Source organism: Caretta caretta, chromosome 25, assembly GCF_965140235.1.
Source record: "Caretta caretta isolate rCarCar2 chromosome 25, rCarCar1.hap1, whole genome shotgun sequence".
NCBI lineage: Eukaryota > Metazoa > Chordata > Testudines > Cheloniidae > Caretta > Caretta caretta.
This window is the reverse complement of record NC_134230.1, coordinates 10,175,673-10,192,113: the sequence shown is the minus strand read 5'-3', so window position 1 is coordinate 10,192,113 and position 16,441 is coordinate 10,175,673. Positions and strand designations below refer to the sequence as shown.

Below are 16,441 nucleotides of genomic sequence, written 5' to 3'. Positions count from 1 at the left end.
TACAGTTGCTTGAATGCTTTGCTGAAAGGAGACTAACTTAGTCCTGTGCTTAATGTTAAGCACGTGCTCCAGGACCTAAATATTTTACTGAATTGGGGCCTTAGTACTTAATGTTTCCATTTCAGGCTTTCAGGATAGTTTTGCAAATGGGAAATAACTAGCAAGAAAAATTCAGAGAATTCCTGTTTCAATACCGTTTTTGTCAGTTTGTGTCCCCTTTCCTCCTTTATTTATTGATGTTCATTAATAACTTTCAAGAAGATTATTTAACTTCAGTTAAGCAGGCAACATTATTATAATAAGACACTCCCATATCTTCTATTATTCTTTCTTTTATGTTCATATCTCCCTTGTTTCCTATGCCCATGGAAAGTCTGCATTTTGCCACCTCTATCCCAAATAATCTCCAATTACTCCAGGTAGCATGAAACCTTCGTATTTTTTTATCCTCGAAGTATCTCCATTGTAATTCCATAAACACTAAGAAAAATGGTTTCTTTTAATGTCTGACTTCAAAACTATGGCAACCCAGACCCCTCCTGCTTAAAATGGGTCTGGATTCACGGGGAAGCAAATTCTGCAACTACAAAGGATACGCAAGACGAAAATAATGCCCTTACTTGTCAAAGCAGCTGTGGTAGGTGAAAGCGCCGTTATGACTGTCACAGCTGCTGTTGTCGCCCCTCTGATAGGGACCCCCAAAGTGGTTGTGGTCTCAGGTGGGGAAGTTGTAAAATGGGCAGGTGTGGTTGTTCCCTTCCTTGTTGTGGCGGTGTAAGTTGTTGTGGTCTCAGCAGGGCCGGTGGTGATTGGAGCCGCTGTGCTTCTCTCTGCTGCTGTAGCAATGGGTGATGTTTTAGGAGTCTCGGCTAGAACAGCGGTGACAGGGGATGCTGTGAGTGTCCCCCGTTCTGTGGTGGTGCCCAAAGCTGTTGGGATCTCAGCTGAGGAACTGGTCTCCAGAGCAGATGTGGATGTTTTAGGACCTGCTGTGGTGGGAGTCACTGTCCCTATGGTCTCCGCTGGAGAAGTCACCGTAACAGCAACTGTGGCTGTCTCTCGTAAAGAGGAGGTGACTGCACTTGTGGTCGCGATGGGATAAGTGACAGGAAGGGCAGCTGTGGTTGTCTCAACTTCTGTAGAGACGCTGGGAAATCTTGTGGGCTCAGAGGACAAACTTGTCTCAAGACGGACCGTGGATGTCAACGGTAAAATGGAAGTGACTCCAGTTGCGGTCTCGGTGAGGGATGTGGCCGCAGGGGCCGGTGTGGTGATCGTCAGAGCCGTCGTTGTTTCAACGGGGGAAGGAGTAGGAAAGGCAACTGTAGCAGTAGTTCCTGCTGTCATCTCTGAGGGACCGGTCTGTAAAGGAGATGTGAATGTTTCTGCTCTGGTAGAAGTGGTTAGAGCTGTGCTCTCATGGGTTGACGTGGTGGGAGGCGCAACCGTGGTTGTCTCTTTGGCTGCAGTCGTACTAGTTACCGCTGTCGTCTCAGCCAGGGACGTGGACTCCCGAGCCGCTGTGGAGATCTCGCGAATAAGAGAAGAGGCTACTGTTGTGCTTCCAGGAAGAGAAGTGGTAGGAAAGGCAACTGTGCTCGTCTCTTCTAGTGCAGTGGCATTCGCTTTTGCTGCAGTCTCAGCTAGGGAAGTGGTCTCTCGAAGGGCTGTGGGGGTCTTTTGAAGAACAGAAGTGGTGGAAGCAGGAATCCCAGGCAGTGAAGCAGTAGGAAACGGAACTGTGGTTGTCTCTTCTGCTGTGCTGGTACTAGGTATTTCTGTAGTCTTAGCTGCAGAAGTGGTCTCTACAGGAGAGGTGGAGGTCTCTGGTATACTCGAGGTGGCTGTAACTTTGCTTTCATAGGGTGAAGTAGTAGGAAGAGTAATTGTGGTTGTCTCGCCTACTGCAGTGGAACCAGTTACTGCTGTCGTCTCCTTTGGGGAAGAGGTCTCCAGAGCACCAGAGGTGGCTCTAGCTGTGCTCCCTGGTGTCGTAATGAGAGGAAGAGGAATTGTGCTTGTCTTTTCTACTGAAGTGGTGGTCATTATTGCTGTCGTCTCAGCTGGGGATGTGGTCTGTAGAGGACCCGTAGAGGTCTCTGGTGGAGCAGAAGTGACTGCAGCTGTGGTCCCATAGAGTGAACTGCTTGGGAGGACAATTGTGGTTCTGTCCTTGAGTGAGTTAGTAGCTATTGCTGTTGTCTCCGCTGGAGAAGTGGTCTCTGGAGGAGATGTGGACGTCTCTTCCCTCGCAGAGCTGGCTGCAGCTGTGCTCTGCAGTAGTGAAGTGGTGGGATGCGCAACAATGGTTGTCCCCTCGACTGTCTTGTTACTAGGCAACGCTGTAGTCTCACCTCGGAAATTGGTCTCTAGAGGAGATGTGGACATTTCTGCTGTTGCAGAGGTGGCTGCAACGGTCATAACAGATGCTGAACTAGCAGGAAGAGCAATTGTGGTTGGCTCTGAGGTGGAAGTGCTAATTTGTGATGTGGGCTCAGCTAGGGAGGAGGTTGGATGAGCAGAAGTGGATGTTTCAGCTAACAGAGAGGTAGCTGCATGTTTAGTCTCAGCTGGGGAAGTGGTCACTGGGGTTGCGGTGATGGATTCTGCTCCTGTTGTAGGATACGTTGCTGTGGTCCCAGGTCTGTTTGGGATCACAGGAGCTGCTGCTTTGGTGGTACTCTCTAAAGCTGTACTTTTCGTCGTGGTGGTGGTGGTTTGAACCACAGGAGTTGTCTGTGTTGTTGTGACATTATTATCTTTATTTTGTTCCACTGGCTTAACGGTCCTCTGGTAGATTATTTCAGTTATTTCACGATCTGTGTAGAGAAATGTATAACCATTAAGGTATTTTACATAGGCGCTTATACCACATATTGAGTGCAAATCCTCAGAATATGCATATCAATAATATGTGGTCATTGTGAATGTACACAGTGTTTTAGCTGAAACATACCAACATTTTTCCCCAGTTTGAATTTTTTCTGTCTATGTTTATCACAATTTACATATAGAATGCAGGAGAGATTCACTGCAGAGGTAAAATATCCTGAGCATGCCTCCCAGAGCAGGCCACTCAGGTCAGTTCACCCAAACAGCTTCGGGAGGAGAGGAGGAGGAAGAGGAGGTGCTCCCTCATAACTTTTAGCCCAGTGGTTCGGGTCCTCACTTAGGGTGTGGAAGACTGACTGTTGCACTATGGATAAATAATAAAAGAAACATTTGTGCAGGGGATCTAGGTCCTGAATCTCCCACCTCCTGGGTGAGCGCTCTAATGAAAAAGGTATAGAATCACTCTTATGCAGTCTCTCTCTCTCATCCTATCCCTGCACACTCATTGTGGAGGAGCCGAGGTGTCTAACTGAGGCTTCGTAAATCACACTGAACTTCTAACGGCCTAGAAGAGCATCACACCACCACTCCTCCCTTTGTGAATTCAGGCTTTAACTTTTTAAGTTTGAACTTTTCAGTGCCGCTGACTTCAGTGGGACTGCTCAGTTGCTTGAATACTTTGCTGAAAAGAGATTAAATTAGTCCTATGCTGAATGTTAAGCACGTGCTCCAGGACCTAAATATTTTACTGAATTGGGGCCTTAGTACTTAATGTTTCCATTTCAGGCTTTCAGGATAGTTTTGCAAATGGGAAATAACTAGCAAGAAAAATTCAGAGAATTCCTGTTTCAATACCGTTTTTGTCAGTTTGTGTCCCCTTTCCTCCCATATTTATTTATGTTCATTAATAACTTTCAAGAAGATTATTTAACTTCAGTTAAGCAGGCTACATTATTATAATAAGACACTCCCATATCTTCTATTATTCTTTCTTTTATGTTCATATCTCCCTTGTTTCCTATGCCCATGGAAAGTCTGCATTTTGCCACCTCTATCCCAAATAATATCCAATTACTCTAGGTAGCATGAAACCTTCGTATTTTTTTATCCTCGAAGTATCTCCATTGTAATTCCATAAACACTAAGAAAAATGGTTTCTTTTAATGTGTGACTTCAAAACTATGGCAACCCAGACCCCTCCTGCTTAAAATGGGTCTGGATTCACGGGGAAGCAAATTCTGCAACTACAAAGGATACGCAAGATGAAAATAATGCCCTTACTTGTCAAAGCAGCTGTGGTAGGTGAAAGCGCCGTTATGACTGTCACAGCTGCTGTTGTCGCCCCTCTGATAGGGACCCCCAAAGTGGTTGTGGTCTCAGCAGGGCCAGTGGTGATTGGAGCCTCTGTGCTTCTCTCTGCTGCTGTAGCAATGGGTGATGTTTTAGTAATCTCGGCTAGAACAGCGGTGACAGGGGATGCTGGGAGTGTCCCCCGTTCTGTGGTGGTGCCCAAAGCTGTTGGGATCTCAGCTGAGGAACTGGTCTCCAGAGCAGATGTGGATGTTTTAGGACCTGCTGTGGTGGGAGTCACTGTCCCTGTGGTCTCCGCTGGAGAAGTCACCGTAACAGCAACTGTGGCTGTCTCTCGTAAAGAGGAGGTGACTGCACTTGTGGTCGCGATGGGATAAGTGACAGGAAGGGCAGCTGTGGTTGTCTCAACTTCTGTAGAGACGCTGGGAAATCTTGTGGGCTCAGAGGACAAACTTGTCTCAAGACGGACCGTGGATGTCAACGGTAAAATGGAAGTGACTCCAGTTGCGGTCTCGGTGAGGGATGTGGCCGCAGGGGCCGGTGTGGTGATAGTCAGAGCCGTCGTTGTTTCAACGGGGGAAGGAGTAGGAAAGGCAACTGTAGCAGTAGTTCCTGCTGTCATCTCTGAGGGACCGGTCTGTAAAGGAGATGTGAATGTTTCTGCTCTGGTAGAAGTGGTTAGAGCTGTGCTCTCATGGGTTGACGTGGTGGGAGGCGCAACCGTGGTTGTCTCTTTGGCTGCAGTCGTACTAGTTACCGCTGTCGTCTCAGCCAGGGACGTGGACTCCCGAGCCGCTGTGGAGATCTCGCGAATAAGAGAAGAGGCTACTGTTGTGCTTCCAGGAAGAGAAGTGGTAGGAAAGGCAACTGTGCTCGTCTCTTCTAGTGCAGTGGCATTCGCTTTTGCTGCAGTCTCAGCTAGGGAAGTGGTCTCTCGAAGGGCTGTGGGGGTCTTTTGAAGAACAGAAGTGGTGGAAGCAGGAATCCCAGGCAGTGAAGCAGTAGGAAACGGAACTGTGGTTGTCTCTTCTGCTGTGCTGGTACTAGGTATTTCTGTAGTCTTAGCTGCAGAAGTGGTCTCTACAGGAGAGGTGGAGGTCTCTGGTATACTCGAGGTGGCTGTAACTTTGCTTTCATAGGGTGAAGTAGTAGGAAGAGTAATTGTGGTTGTCTCGCCTACTGCAGTGGAACCAGTTACTGCTGTCGTCTCCTTTGGGGAAGAGGTCTCCAGAGCACCAGAGGTGGCTCTAGCTGTGCTCCCAGGTAGCGCACTCGTAGAAAGAGGTACTGCGCTTGTCCCCTCTCTTGTAGTCGTACTAGTCATTGCTGCAGTTTCAGCTGCAGAAGTTGTCTCTGGAGGAGAGGTGGATGTTTCTCCTTCGGTAGAGGTGGCTGCAGCTGTGCTTTCAGGAAGTGAACTTGCAGAAAGGGGAAGTCTCCTTGTCTCTTCCGTTGCAGTGGTGCTAGTTATTGCTGGAGACATGGACTCTACAGGGGATGTGGACGTCTCTAGAATATTGGAGGTGGCTCCAGCTGTGCTCCCTGGTGTCGTAATGAGAGGAAGAGGAATTGTGCTTGTCTTTTCTACTGAAGTGGTGGTCATTATTGCTGTCGTCTCAGCTGGGGATGTGGTCTGTAGAGGACCCGTAGAGGTCTCTGGTGGAGCAGAAGTGACTGCAGCTGTGGTCCCATAGAGTGAACTGCTTGGGAGGACAATTGTGGTTCTGTCCTTGAGTGAGTTAGTAGCTATTGCTGTTGTCTCCGCTGGAGAAGTGGTCTCTGGAGGAGATGTGGACGTCTCTTCCCTCGCAGAGCTGGCTGCAGCTGTGCTCTGCAGTAGTGAAGTGGTGGGATGCGCAACAATGGTTGTCCCCTCGACTGTCCTGTTACTAGGCAACGCTGTAGTCTCACCTCGGAAATTGGTCTCTAGAGGAGATGTGGACATTTCTGCTGTTGCAGAGGTGGCTGCAACGGTCATAACAGATGCTGAACTAGCAGGAAGAGCAATTGTGGTTGGCTCTGAGGTGGAAGTGCTAATTTGTGATGTGGGCTCAGCTAGGGAGGAGGTTGGATGAGCAGAAGTGGATGTTTCAGCTAACAGAGAGGTAGCTGCATGTTTAGTCTCAGCTGGGGAAGTGGTCACTGGGGTTGCGGTGATGGATTCTGCTCCTGTTGTAGGATACGTTGCTGTGGTCCCAGGTCTGTTTGGGATCACAGGAGCTGCTGCTTTGGTGGTACTCTCTAAAGCTGTACTTTTCGTCGTGGTGGTGGTGGTTTGAACCACAGGAGTTGTCTGTGTTTTTGTGACATTATTATCTTTATTTTGTTCCACTGGCTTAACGGTCCTCTGGTAGATTATTTCAGTTATTTCACGATCTGTGTAGAGAAATGTATAACCATTAAGGTATTTTACATAGGCGCTTATACCACATATTGAGTGCAAATCCTCAGAATATGCATATCAATAATATGTGGTCATTGTGAATGTACACAGTGTTTTAGCTGAAACATACCAACATTTTTCCCCAGTTTGAATTTTTTCTGTCTATGTTTATCACAATTTACATATAGAATGCAGGAGAGATTCACTGCAGAGGTAAAATATCCTGAGCATGCCTCCCAGAGCAGGCCACTCAGGTCAGTTCACCCAAACAGCTTCGGGAGGAGAGGAGGAGGAAGAGGAGGTGCTCCCTCATAACTTTTAGCCCAGTGGTTCGGGTCCTCACTTAGGGTGTGGAAGACTGACTGTTGCACTATGGATAAATAATAAAAGAAACATTTGTGCAGGGGATCTAGGTCCTGAATCTCCCACCTCCTGGGTGAGCGCTCTAATGAAAAAGGTATAGAATCACTCTTATGCAGTCTCTCTCTCTCATCCTATCCCTGCACACTCATTGTGGAGGAGCCGAGGTGTCTAACTGAGGCTTCGTAAATCACACTGAACTTCTAACGGCCTAGAAGAGCATCACACCACCACTCCTCCCTTTGTGAATTCAGGCTTTAACTTTTTAAGTTTGAACTTTTCAGTGCCGCTGACTTCAGTGGGACTGCTCAGTTGCTTGAATACTTTGCTGAAAAGAGATTAAATTAGTCCTATGCTGAATGTTAAGCACGTGCTCCAGGACCTAAATATTTTACTGAATTGGGGCCTTAGTACTTAATGTTTCCATTTCAGGCTTTCAGGATAGTTTTGCAAATGGGAAATAACTAGCAAGAAAAATTCAGAGAATTCCTGTTTCAATACCGTTTTTGTCAGTTTGTGTCCCCTTTCCTCCCATATTTATTTATGTTCATTAATAACTTTCAAGAAGATTATTTAACTTCAGTTAAGCAGGCTACATTATTATAATAAGACACTCCCATATCTTCTATTATTCTTTCTTTTATGTTCATATCTCCCTTGTTTCCTATGCCCATGGAAAGTCTGCATTTTGCCACCTCTATCCCAAATAATATCCAATTACTCTAGGTAGCATGAAACCTTCGTATTTTTTTATCCTCGAAGTATCTCCATTGTAATTCCATAAACACTAAGAAAAATGGTTTCTTTTAATGTGTGACTTCAAAACTATGGCAACCCAGACCCCTCCTGCTTAAAATGGGTCTGGATTCACGGGGAAGCAAATTCTGCAACTACAAAGGATACGCAAGATGAAAATAATGCCCTTACTTGTCAAAGCAGCTGTGGTAGGTGAAAGCGCCGTTATGACTGTCACAGCTGCTGTTGTCGCCCCTCTGATAGGGACCCCCAAAGTGGTTGTGGTCTCAGCAGGGCCAGTGGTGATTGGAGCCTCTGTGCTTCTCTCTGCTGCTGTAGCAATGGGTGATGTTTTAGTAATCTCGGCTAGAACAGCGGTGACAGGGGATGCTGGGAGTGTCCCCCGTTCTGTGGTGGTGCCCAAAGCTGTTGGGATCTCAGCTGAGGAACTGGTCTCCAGAGCAGATGTGGATGTTTTAGGACCTGCTGTGGTGGGAGTCACTGTCCCTGTGGTCTCCGCTGGAGAAGTCACCGTAACAGCAACTGTGGCTGTCTCTGCTACAGAGGAGGTGACTGCACTTGTGGTCGCGGTGGGATAAGTGACAAGAAGGGCAGCTGTGGTTGTCTCAACTTCTGTAGAGACGCTGGGAAATCTTGTGGGCTCAGAGGACAAACTTGTCACAAGACGAACCGTGGATGTCAACGGTAAAATGGAAGTGACTCCAGTTGCGGTCTCGGTGAGGGATGTGGCCGCAGGGGCCGGTGTGGTGATAGCCAGAGCCGTCGTTGTTTCAACGGGGGAAGGAGTAGGAAAGGCAACTGTAGCAGTAGTTCCTGCTGTCATCTCTGAGGGACCGGTCTGTAAAGGAGATGTGAATGTTTCTGCTCTGGTAGAAGTGGTTAGAGCTGTGCTCTCATGGGTTGACGTGGTGGGAGGCGCAACCGTGGTTGTCTCTTCTGCTGCAGTCGTACTAGTTACCGCTGTCATCTCAGCCAGGGACGTGGACTCCCGAGCCGCTGTGGAGATCTCGCGAATAAGAGAAGAGGCTACTGTTGTGCTTCCAGGAAGAGAAGTGGTAGGAAAGGCAACTGTGCTCGTCTCTTCTAGTGCAGTGGCATTCGCTTTTGCTGCAGTCTCAGCTAGGGAAGTGGTCTCTCGAAGGGCTGTGGGGGTCTTTTGAAGAACAGAAGTGGTGGAAGCAGGAATCCCAGGCAGTGAAGCAGTAGGAAACGGAACTGTGGTTGTCTCTTCTGCTGTGCTGGTACTAGGTATTTCTGTAGTCTTAGCTGCAGAAGTGGTCTCTACAGGAGAGGTGGAGGTCTCTGGTATACTCGAGGTGGCTGTAACTTTGCTTTCATAGGGTGAAGTAGTAGGAAGAGTAATTGTGGTTGTCTCGCCTACTGCAGTGGAACCAGTTACTGCTGTCGTCTCCTTTGGGGAAGAGGTCTCCAGAGCACCAGAGGTGGCTCTAGCTGTGCTCCCAGGTAGCGCACTCGTAGAAAGAGGTACTGCGCTTGTCCCCTCTCTTGTAGTCGTACTAGTCATTGCTGCAGTTTCAGCTGCAGAAGTTGTCTCTGGAGGAGAGGTGGATGTTTCTCCTTCGGTAGAGGTGGCTGCAGCTGTGCTTTCAGGAAGTGAACTTGCAGAAAGGGGAAGTCTCCTTGTCTCTTCCGTTGCAGTGGTGCTAGTTATTGCTGGAGACATGGACTCTACAGGGGATGTGGACGTCTCTAGAATATTGGAGGTGGCTCCAGCTGTGCTCCCTGGTGTCGTAATGAGAGGAAGAGGAATTGTGCTTGTCTTTTCTACTGAAGTGGTGGTCATTATTGCTGTCGTCTCAGCTGGGGATGTGGTCTGTAGAGGACCCGTAGAGGTCTCTGGTGGAGCAGAAGTGACTGCAGCTGTGGTCCCATAGAGTGAACTGCTTGGGAGGACAATTGTGGTTCTGTCCTTGAGTGAGTTAGTAGCTATTGCTGTTGTCTCCGCTGGAGAAGTGGTCTCTGGAGGAGATGTGGACGTCTCTTCCCTCGCAGAGCTGGCTGCAGCTGTGCTCTGCAGTAGTGAAGTGGTGGGATGCGCAACAATGGTTGTCCCCTCGACTGTCCTGTTACTAGGCAACGCTGTAGTCTCACCTCGGAAATTGGTCTCTAGAGGAGATGTGGACATTTCTGCTGTTGCAGAGGTGGCTGCAACGGTCATAACAGATGCTGAACTAGCAGGAAGAGTAATTGTGGTTGGCTCTGAGGTGGAAGTGCTAATTTGTGATGTGGGCTCAGCTAGGGAGGAGGTTGGATGAGCAGAAGTGGATGTTTCAGCTAACAGAGAGGTAGCTGCATGTTTAGTCTCAGCTGGGGAAGTGGTCACTGGGGTTGCGGTGATGGATTCTGCTCCTGTTGTAGGATACGTTGCTGTGGTCCCAGGTCTGTTTGGGATCACAGGAGCTGCTGCTTTGGTGGTACTCTCTAAAGCTGTACTTTTCGTCGTGGTGGTGGTGGTTTGAACCACAGGAGTTGTCTGTGTTGTTGTGACATTATTATCTTTATTTTGTTCCACTGGCTTAACGGTCCTCTGGTAGATTATTTCAGTTATTTCACGATCTGTGTAGAGAAATGTATAACCATTAAGGTATTTTACATAGGCGCTTATACCACATATTGAGTGCAAATCCTCAGAATATGCATATCAATAATATGTGGTCATTGTGAATGTACACAGTGTTTTAGCTGAAACATACCAACATTTTTCCCCAGTTTGAATTTTTTCTGTCTATGTTTATCACAATTTACATATAGAATGCAGGAGAGATTCACTGCAGAGGTAAAATATCCTGAGCATGCCTCCCAGAGCAGGCCACTCAGGTCAGTTCACCCAAACAGCTTCGGGAGGAGAGGAGGAGGAAGAGGAGGTGCTCCCTCATAACTTTTAGCCCAGTGGTTCGGGTCCTCACTTAGGGTGTGGAAGACTGACTGTTGCACTATGGATAAATAATAAAAGAAACATTTGTGCAGGGGATCTAGGTCCTGAATCTCCCACCTCCTGGGTGAGCGCTCTAATGAAAAAGGTATAGAATCACTCTTATGCAGTCTCTCTCTCTCATCCTATCCCTGCACACTCATTGTGGAGGAGCCGAGGTGTCTAACTGAGGCTTCGTAAATCACACTGAACTTCTAACGGCCTAGAAGAGCATCACACCACCACTCCTCCCTTTGTGAATTCAGGCTTTAACTTTTTAAGTTTGAACTTTTCAGTGCCGCTGACTTCAGTGGGACTGCTCAGTTGCTTGAATACTTTGCTGAAAAGAGATTAAATTAGTCCTATGCTGAATGTTAAGCACGTGCTCCAGGACCTAAATATTTTACTGAATTGGGGCCTTAGTACTTAATGTTTCCATTTCAGGCTTTCAGGATAGTTTTGCAAATGGGAAATAACTAGCAAGAAAAATTCAGAGAATTCCTGTTTCAATACCGTTTTTGTCAGTTTGTGTCCCCTTTCCTCCCATATTTATTTATGTTCATTAATAACTTTCAAGAAGATTATTTAACTTCAGTTAAGCAGGCTACATTATTATAATAAGACACTCCCATATCTTCTATTATTCTTTCTTTTATGTTCATATCTCCCTTGTTTCCTATGCCCATGGAAAGTCTGCATTTTGCCACCTCTATCCCAAATAATATCCAATTACTCTAGGTAGCATGAAACCTTCGTATTTTTTTATCCTCGAAGTATCTCCATTGTAATTCCATAAACACTAAGAAAAATGGTTTCTTTTAATGTGTGACTTCAAAACTATGGCAACCCAGACCCCTCCTGCTTAAAATGGGTCTGGATTCACGGGGAAGCAAATTCTGCAACTACAAAGGATACGCAAGATGAAAATAATGCCCTTACTTGTCAAAGCAGCTGTGGTAGGTGAAAGCGCCGTTATGACTGTCACAGCTGCTGTTGTCGCCCCTCTGATAGGGACCCCCAAAGTGGTTGTGGTCTCAGCAGGGCCAGTGGTGATTGGAGCCTCTGTGCTTCTCTCTGCTGCTGTAGCAATGGGTGATGTTTTAGTAATCTCGGCTAGAACAGCGGTGACAGGGGATGCTGGGAGTGTCCCCCGTTCTGTGGTGGTGCCCAAAGCTGTTGGGATCTCAGCTGAGGAACTGGTCTCCAGAGCAGATGTGGATGTTTTAGGACCTGCTGTGGTGGGAGTCACTGTCCCTGTGGTCTCCGCTGGAGAAGTCACCGTAACAGCAACTGTGGCTGTCTCTGCTACAGAGGAGGTGACTGCACTTGTGGTCGCGGTGGGATAAGTGACAAGAAGGGCAGCTGTGGTTGTCTCAACTTCTGTAGAGACGCTGGGAAATCTTGTGGGCTCAGAGGACAAACTTGTCACAAGACGAACCGTGGATGTCAACGGTAAAATGGAAGTGACTCCAGTTGCGGTCTCGGTGAGGGATGTGGCCGCAGGGGCCGGTGTGGTGATAGCCAGAGCCGTCGTTGTTTCAACGGGGGAAGGAGTAGGAAAGGCAACTGTAGCAGTAGTTCCTGCTGTCATCTCTGAGGGACCGGTCTGTAAAGGAGATGTGAATGTTTCTGCTCTGGTAGAAGTGGTTAGAGCTGTGCTCTCATGGGTTGACGTGGTGGGAGGCGCAACCGTGGTTGTCTCTTCTGCTGCAGTCGTACTAGTTACCGCTGTCATCTCAGCCAGGGACGTGGACTCCCGAGCCGCTGTGGAGATCTCGCGAATAAGAGAAGAGGCTACTGTTGTGCTTCCAGGAAGAGAAGTGGTAGGAAAGGCAACTGTGCTCGTCTCTTCTAGTGCAGTGGCATTCGCTTTTGCTGCAGTCTCAGCTAGGGAAGTGGTCTCTCGAAGGGCTGTGGGGGTCTTTTGAAGAACAGAAGTGGTGGAAGCAGGAATCCCAGGCAGTGAAGCAGTAGGAAACGGAACTGTGGTTGTCTCTTCTGCTGTGCTGGTACTAGGTATTTCTGTAGTCTTAGCTGCAGAAGTGGTCTCTACAGGAGAGGTGGAGGTCTCTGGTATACTCGAGGTGGCTGTAACTTTGCTTTCATAGGGTGAAGTAGTAGGAAGAGTAATTGTGGTTGTCTCGCCTACTGCAGTGGAACCAGTTACTGCTGTCGTCTCCTTTGGGGAAGAGGTCTCCAGAGCACCAGAGGTGGCTCTAGCTGTGCTCCCAGGTAGCGCACTCGTAGAAAGAGGTACTGCGCTTGTCCCCTCTCTTGTAGTCGTACTAGTCATTGCTGCAGTTTCAGCTGCAGAAGTTGTCTCTGGAGGAGAGGTGGATGTTTCTCCTTCGGTAGAGGTGGCTGCAGCTGTGCTTTCAGGAAGTGAACTTGCAGAAAGGGGAAGTCTCCTTGTCTCTTCCGTTGCAGTGGTGCTAGTTATTGCTGGAGACATGGACTCTACAGGGGATGTGGACGTCTCTAGAATACTGGAGGTGGCTCCAGCTGTGCTCCCTGGTGTCGTAATGAGAGGAAGAGGAATTGTGCTTGTCTTTTCTACTGAAGTGGTGGTCATTATTGCTGTAATCTCAGCTGGGGATGTGGTCTGTAGAGGACCCGTAGAGGTCACTGGTGGAGCAGAAGTGACTGCAGCTGTGGTCCCATAGAGTGAACTGCTTGGGAGGACAATTGTGGTTCTGCCCTTGAGTGAGTTAGTAGCTATTGCTGTTGTCTCCGCTGGAGAAGTGGTCTCTGGAGGAGATGTGGACGTCTCTTCCCTCGCAGAGCTGGCTGCAGCTGTGCTCTGCGGTAGTGAAGTGGTGGGATGCGCAACAATGGTTGTCCCCTCGACTGTCCTGTTACTGAGTAATGCTGCAGTCTCACTTGGGAAATTGGTCTGTAGAGGAGATGTGGACGTTTCTGCTGTTGCAGAGGTGGCGGCAACGGTCATAACAGATGCTGAACTAGCAGGAAGAGCAATTGTGGTTGGCTCTGAGGTGGAAGTGCTAATTTGTGATGTGGGCTCAGCTAGGGAGGAGGTTGGACGAGCAGAAGTGGATGTTTCTGTTAATGGAGAGGTAGCTGCATGTTTTGTCTCAGCTGTGGAAGTGGTCACTGGGGCTGCGGTGATGGATTCTGCTCCTGTTGTGAAATACGTTGCTGTGGTCCCAGGTCTGTTTGGGATCACAGGAGCTGCTGCTTTGGTGGTACTCTCTAATGCTGTACTTTTCGTGGTGGTGGTGGTGGTTTGAACCACAGGAGTTGTCTGTGTAGTTGTGACATTATTTTCTTTATTTTGTTCCATTGGCTTAATGGTCCTCTGGTAGATTATTTCAGTTATTTCACGATCTGTGTGGAGAAATGTATAACCATTAAGGTATTTTACATCGGGGACTTATTCCACATATTGAGTGCAAATCCACAGAATATGCATATCAATCATATATGGTCATTGTGAATATACACAGTGTTTTAGCTTCAACACTCCAACATTTTTCCCCAGTTGTGAATTTTTTCTATGTTTATCACAATTTACATATAGAATGCAGGAAAGATTCACTGCAGAGGTAAAATATCCTGAGGATGCCTCCCAGAGCAGGCCACTCAGGTCAGTTCACCCAAAACAGCTTCAGGGGGAGAGGAGGAGGAAGAGGAGGTCCTCCCTCATAACTTTTAGCCCAGTGGTTTGGGTCTTCACTTGGGACGTGGAAGACTGACTGTTTTACTGTGGATAAACAATAAAAGAATCATTTGTGCAGGGGTCCTGAATCTCCCACGTCCCGGGTGCGTGCTCTAATGAAACAGATATAGAATCACTCTTACGCATTCTCTCTCTCTCATCCTATCCCTGCACACTCATTCTGTAGGAGCCGAGGTGTCTAACTGAGGCTTCGTGAATCACACTGATCTTCTAACGGCCTAGAAGAGCGTCACACCACCACACCTCCCTTTGTGAATTCAGGCTTTAACTTTTTAAGTTTGAACTTTTCAGTGCCGCTGACTTCAGTGAGACTGTACAGTTGCTTGAATGCTTTGCTGAAAAGAGACTAACTTAGTCCTGTGCTTAATGTTAAGCACGTGCTCCAGGACCTAAATATTTTACTGAATTGGGGCCTTAGTACTTAATGTTTCCAATTCAGGCTTTCAAGATAGTTTTGCAAATGGGAAATAACTATCAAGAAAAATTCAGAGAATTCCTGTTTTAATACCTTTTTTTATTAGTTTGTATCCCCTTTCCTCCTATATTTATTTATGTTCATTAATAACTTTCAAGAAAATCATTTAACTTCAATTAAGCAGGCAACATTATTATAATAAGACTCTCCCATATGTTCTCTTATTCTTTCTTTCATGTTCATAACTCCCTTGTTTCCTATACCCATGGAAAGTCTACATGTTGCCACCTCTATCCCAAATAATATCCAATTACTCTAGGTAGCATGAAACCTTCGTATTTTTTTATCCTCAAAATATCTCCATTCTAATTCCATAAACACTAAGAAAAATGGTTTCTTTTAATATGTGACTTCAAAACTATGGCAACCCAGACCCCTCCTGCTTAAAATGGTGGGAAAGCAAAATCTGCAACTACAAAGGATACACAAGATGAAAACAATGCCCTTACTTGTCAAAGCAGCTGTGGTAGGTGAAAGCGATGTTGTGGTTGTCACAGAGACGGCTGCTGTTGTCGCCCCTCTGATAGGGACCCCCAAAGTGGTTGTGGTCTCAGCTGGGGAAGTTGTAAAATGGGCAGGTGTGGTTGTTCCCTTCCTTGTTGTGGAGGTGTAAGTTGTTGTGGTCTCAGCAGGGCCGGTGGTGATTGGAGCCGCTGTGCTTCTCTCCGCTGCTGTAGCAATGGGTGATGTTTTAGGAGTCTCGGCTAGAACAGCGGTGACAGGGGATGCTGTGAGGGTCCCCTGTTCTGTGGTGGTGCCCAAAGCTGTTGGGATCTCAGCTGAGGAACTGGTCTCCAGAGCAGATGTGGATGTTTTAGGACCTGCTGTGGTGGGAGTCACTGTCCCTGTGGTCTCCGCTGGAGAAGTCACCGAAACAGGAACAGTGGCTGTCTCTCGTAAAGAGGAGGTGACTGCACTTGTGGTCGCGGTGGGATAAGTGACAGGAAGGGCAGCTGTGGTTGTCTCAACTTCTGTAGAGACGCTGGGAAATCTTGTGGGCTCAGAGGACAAACTTGTCTCAAGACGAACCGTGGATGTCAACGGTAAAATGGAAGTGACTCCAGTTGCGGTCTCGGTGAGGGATGTGGCCGCAGGGGCCGGTGTGGTGATAGTCAGAGCCGTCGTTGTTTCAACGGGGGAAGGAGTAGGAAAGGCAACTGTAGCAGTAGTTCCTGCTGTCATCTCTGAGGGACCGGTCTGTAAAGGAGATGTGAATGTTTCTGCTCTGGTAGAAGTGGTTAGAGCTGTGCTCTCATGGGTTGAAGTTGTGGGAGGCGCAACCGTGGTTGTCTCTTCTGCTGCAGTCGTACTAGTTATCGCTGTCGTCTCAGCCAGGGACGTGGACTCCCGAGCCGCTGTGGAGATCTCGCGAATAAGAGAAGAGGCTACTGTTGTGCTTCCAGGAAGAGAAGTGGTAGGAAAGGCAACTGTGCTCGTCTCTTCTAGTGCAGTGGCATTCGCTTTTGCTGCAGTCTCAGCTAGGGAAGTGGTCTCTCGAAGGGCTGTGGGGGTCTTTTGAAGAACAGAAGTGGTGGAAGCAGGAATCAAAGGCAGTGAAGCAGTAGGAAACGGAACTGTGGTTGTCTCTTCTGCTGTGCTGGTACTAGGTATTTCTGTAGTCTTAGCTGCAGAAGTGGTCTCTACAGGAGAGGTGGAGGTCTCTGGTATACTCGAGGTGGCTGTAACTTTGCTTTC

General features: G+C 47.7%; 2 protein-coding genes across 4 annotated transcripts in view; one reads left to right on the top strand and one right to left on the bottom strand.

Moving 5' to 3' along the window:
* Positions 1-16,441, top strand: part of LOC125627112 (uncharacterized) — a 235,686-nt gene that overhangs the window by 38,442 nt on the left and 180,803 nt on the right. The window lies entirely within an intron of this gene.
* Positions 1-16,441, bottom strand: part of LOC142070130 (uncharacterized) — an 83,846-nt gene that overhangs the window by 38,166 nt on the left and 29,239 nt on the right. The window contains exon 9 of the mRNA XM_075123347.1: positions 12,654-13,199. Within this exon, the coding sequence (XP_074979448.1) occupies positions 12,654-13,199 (546 nt within the window). The remainder of the gene's footprint in view (positions 1-12,653; positions 13,200-16,441) is intronic.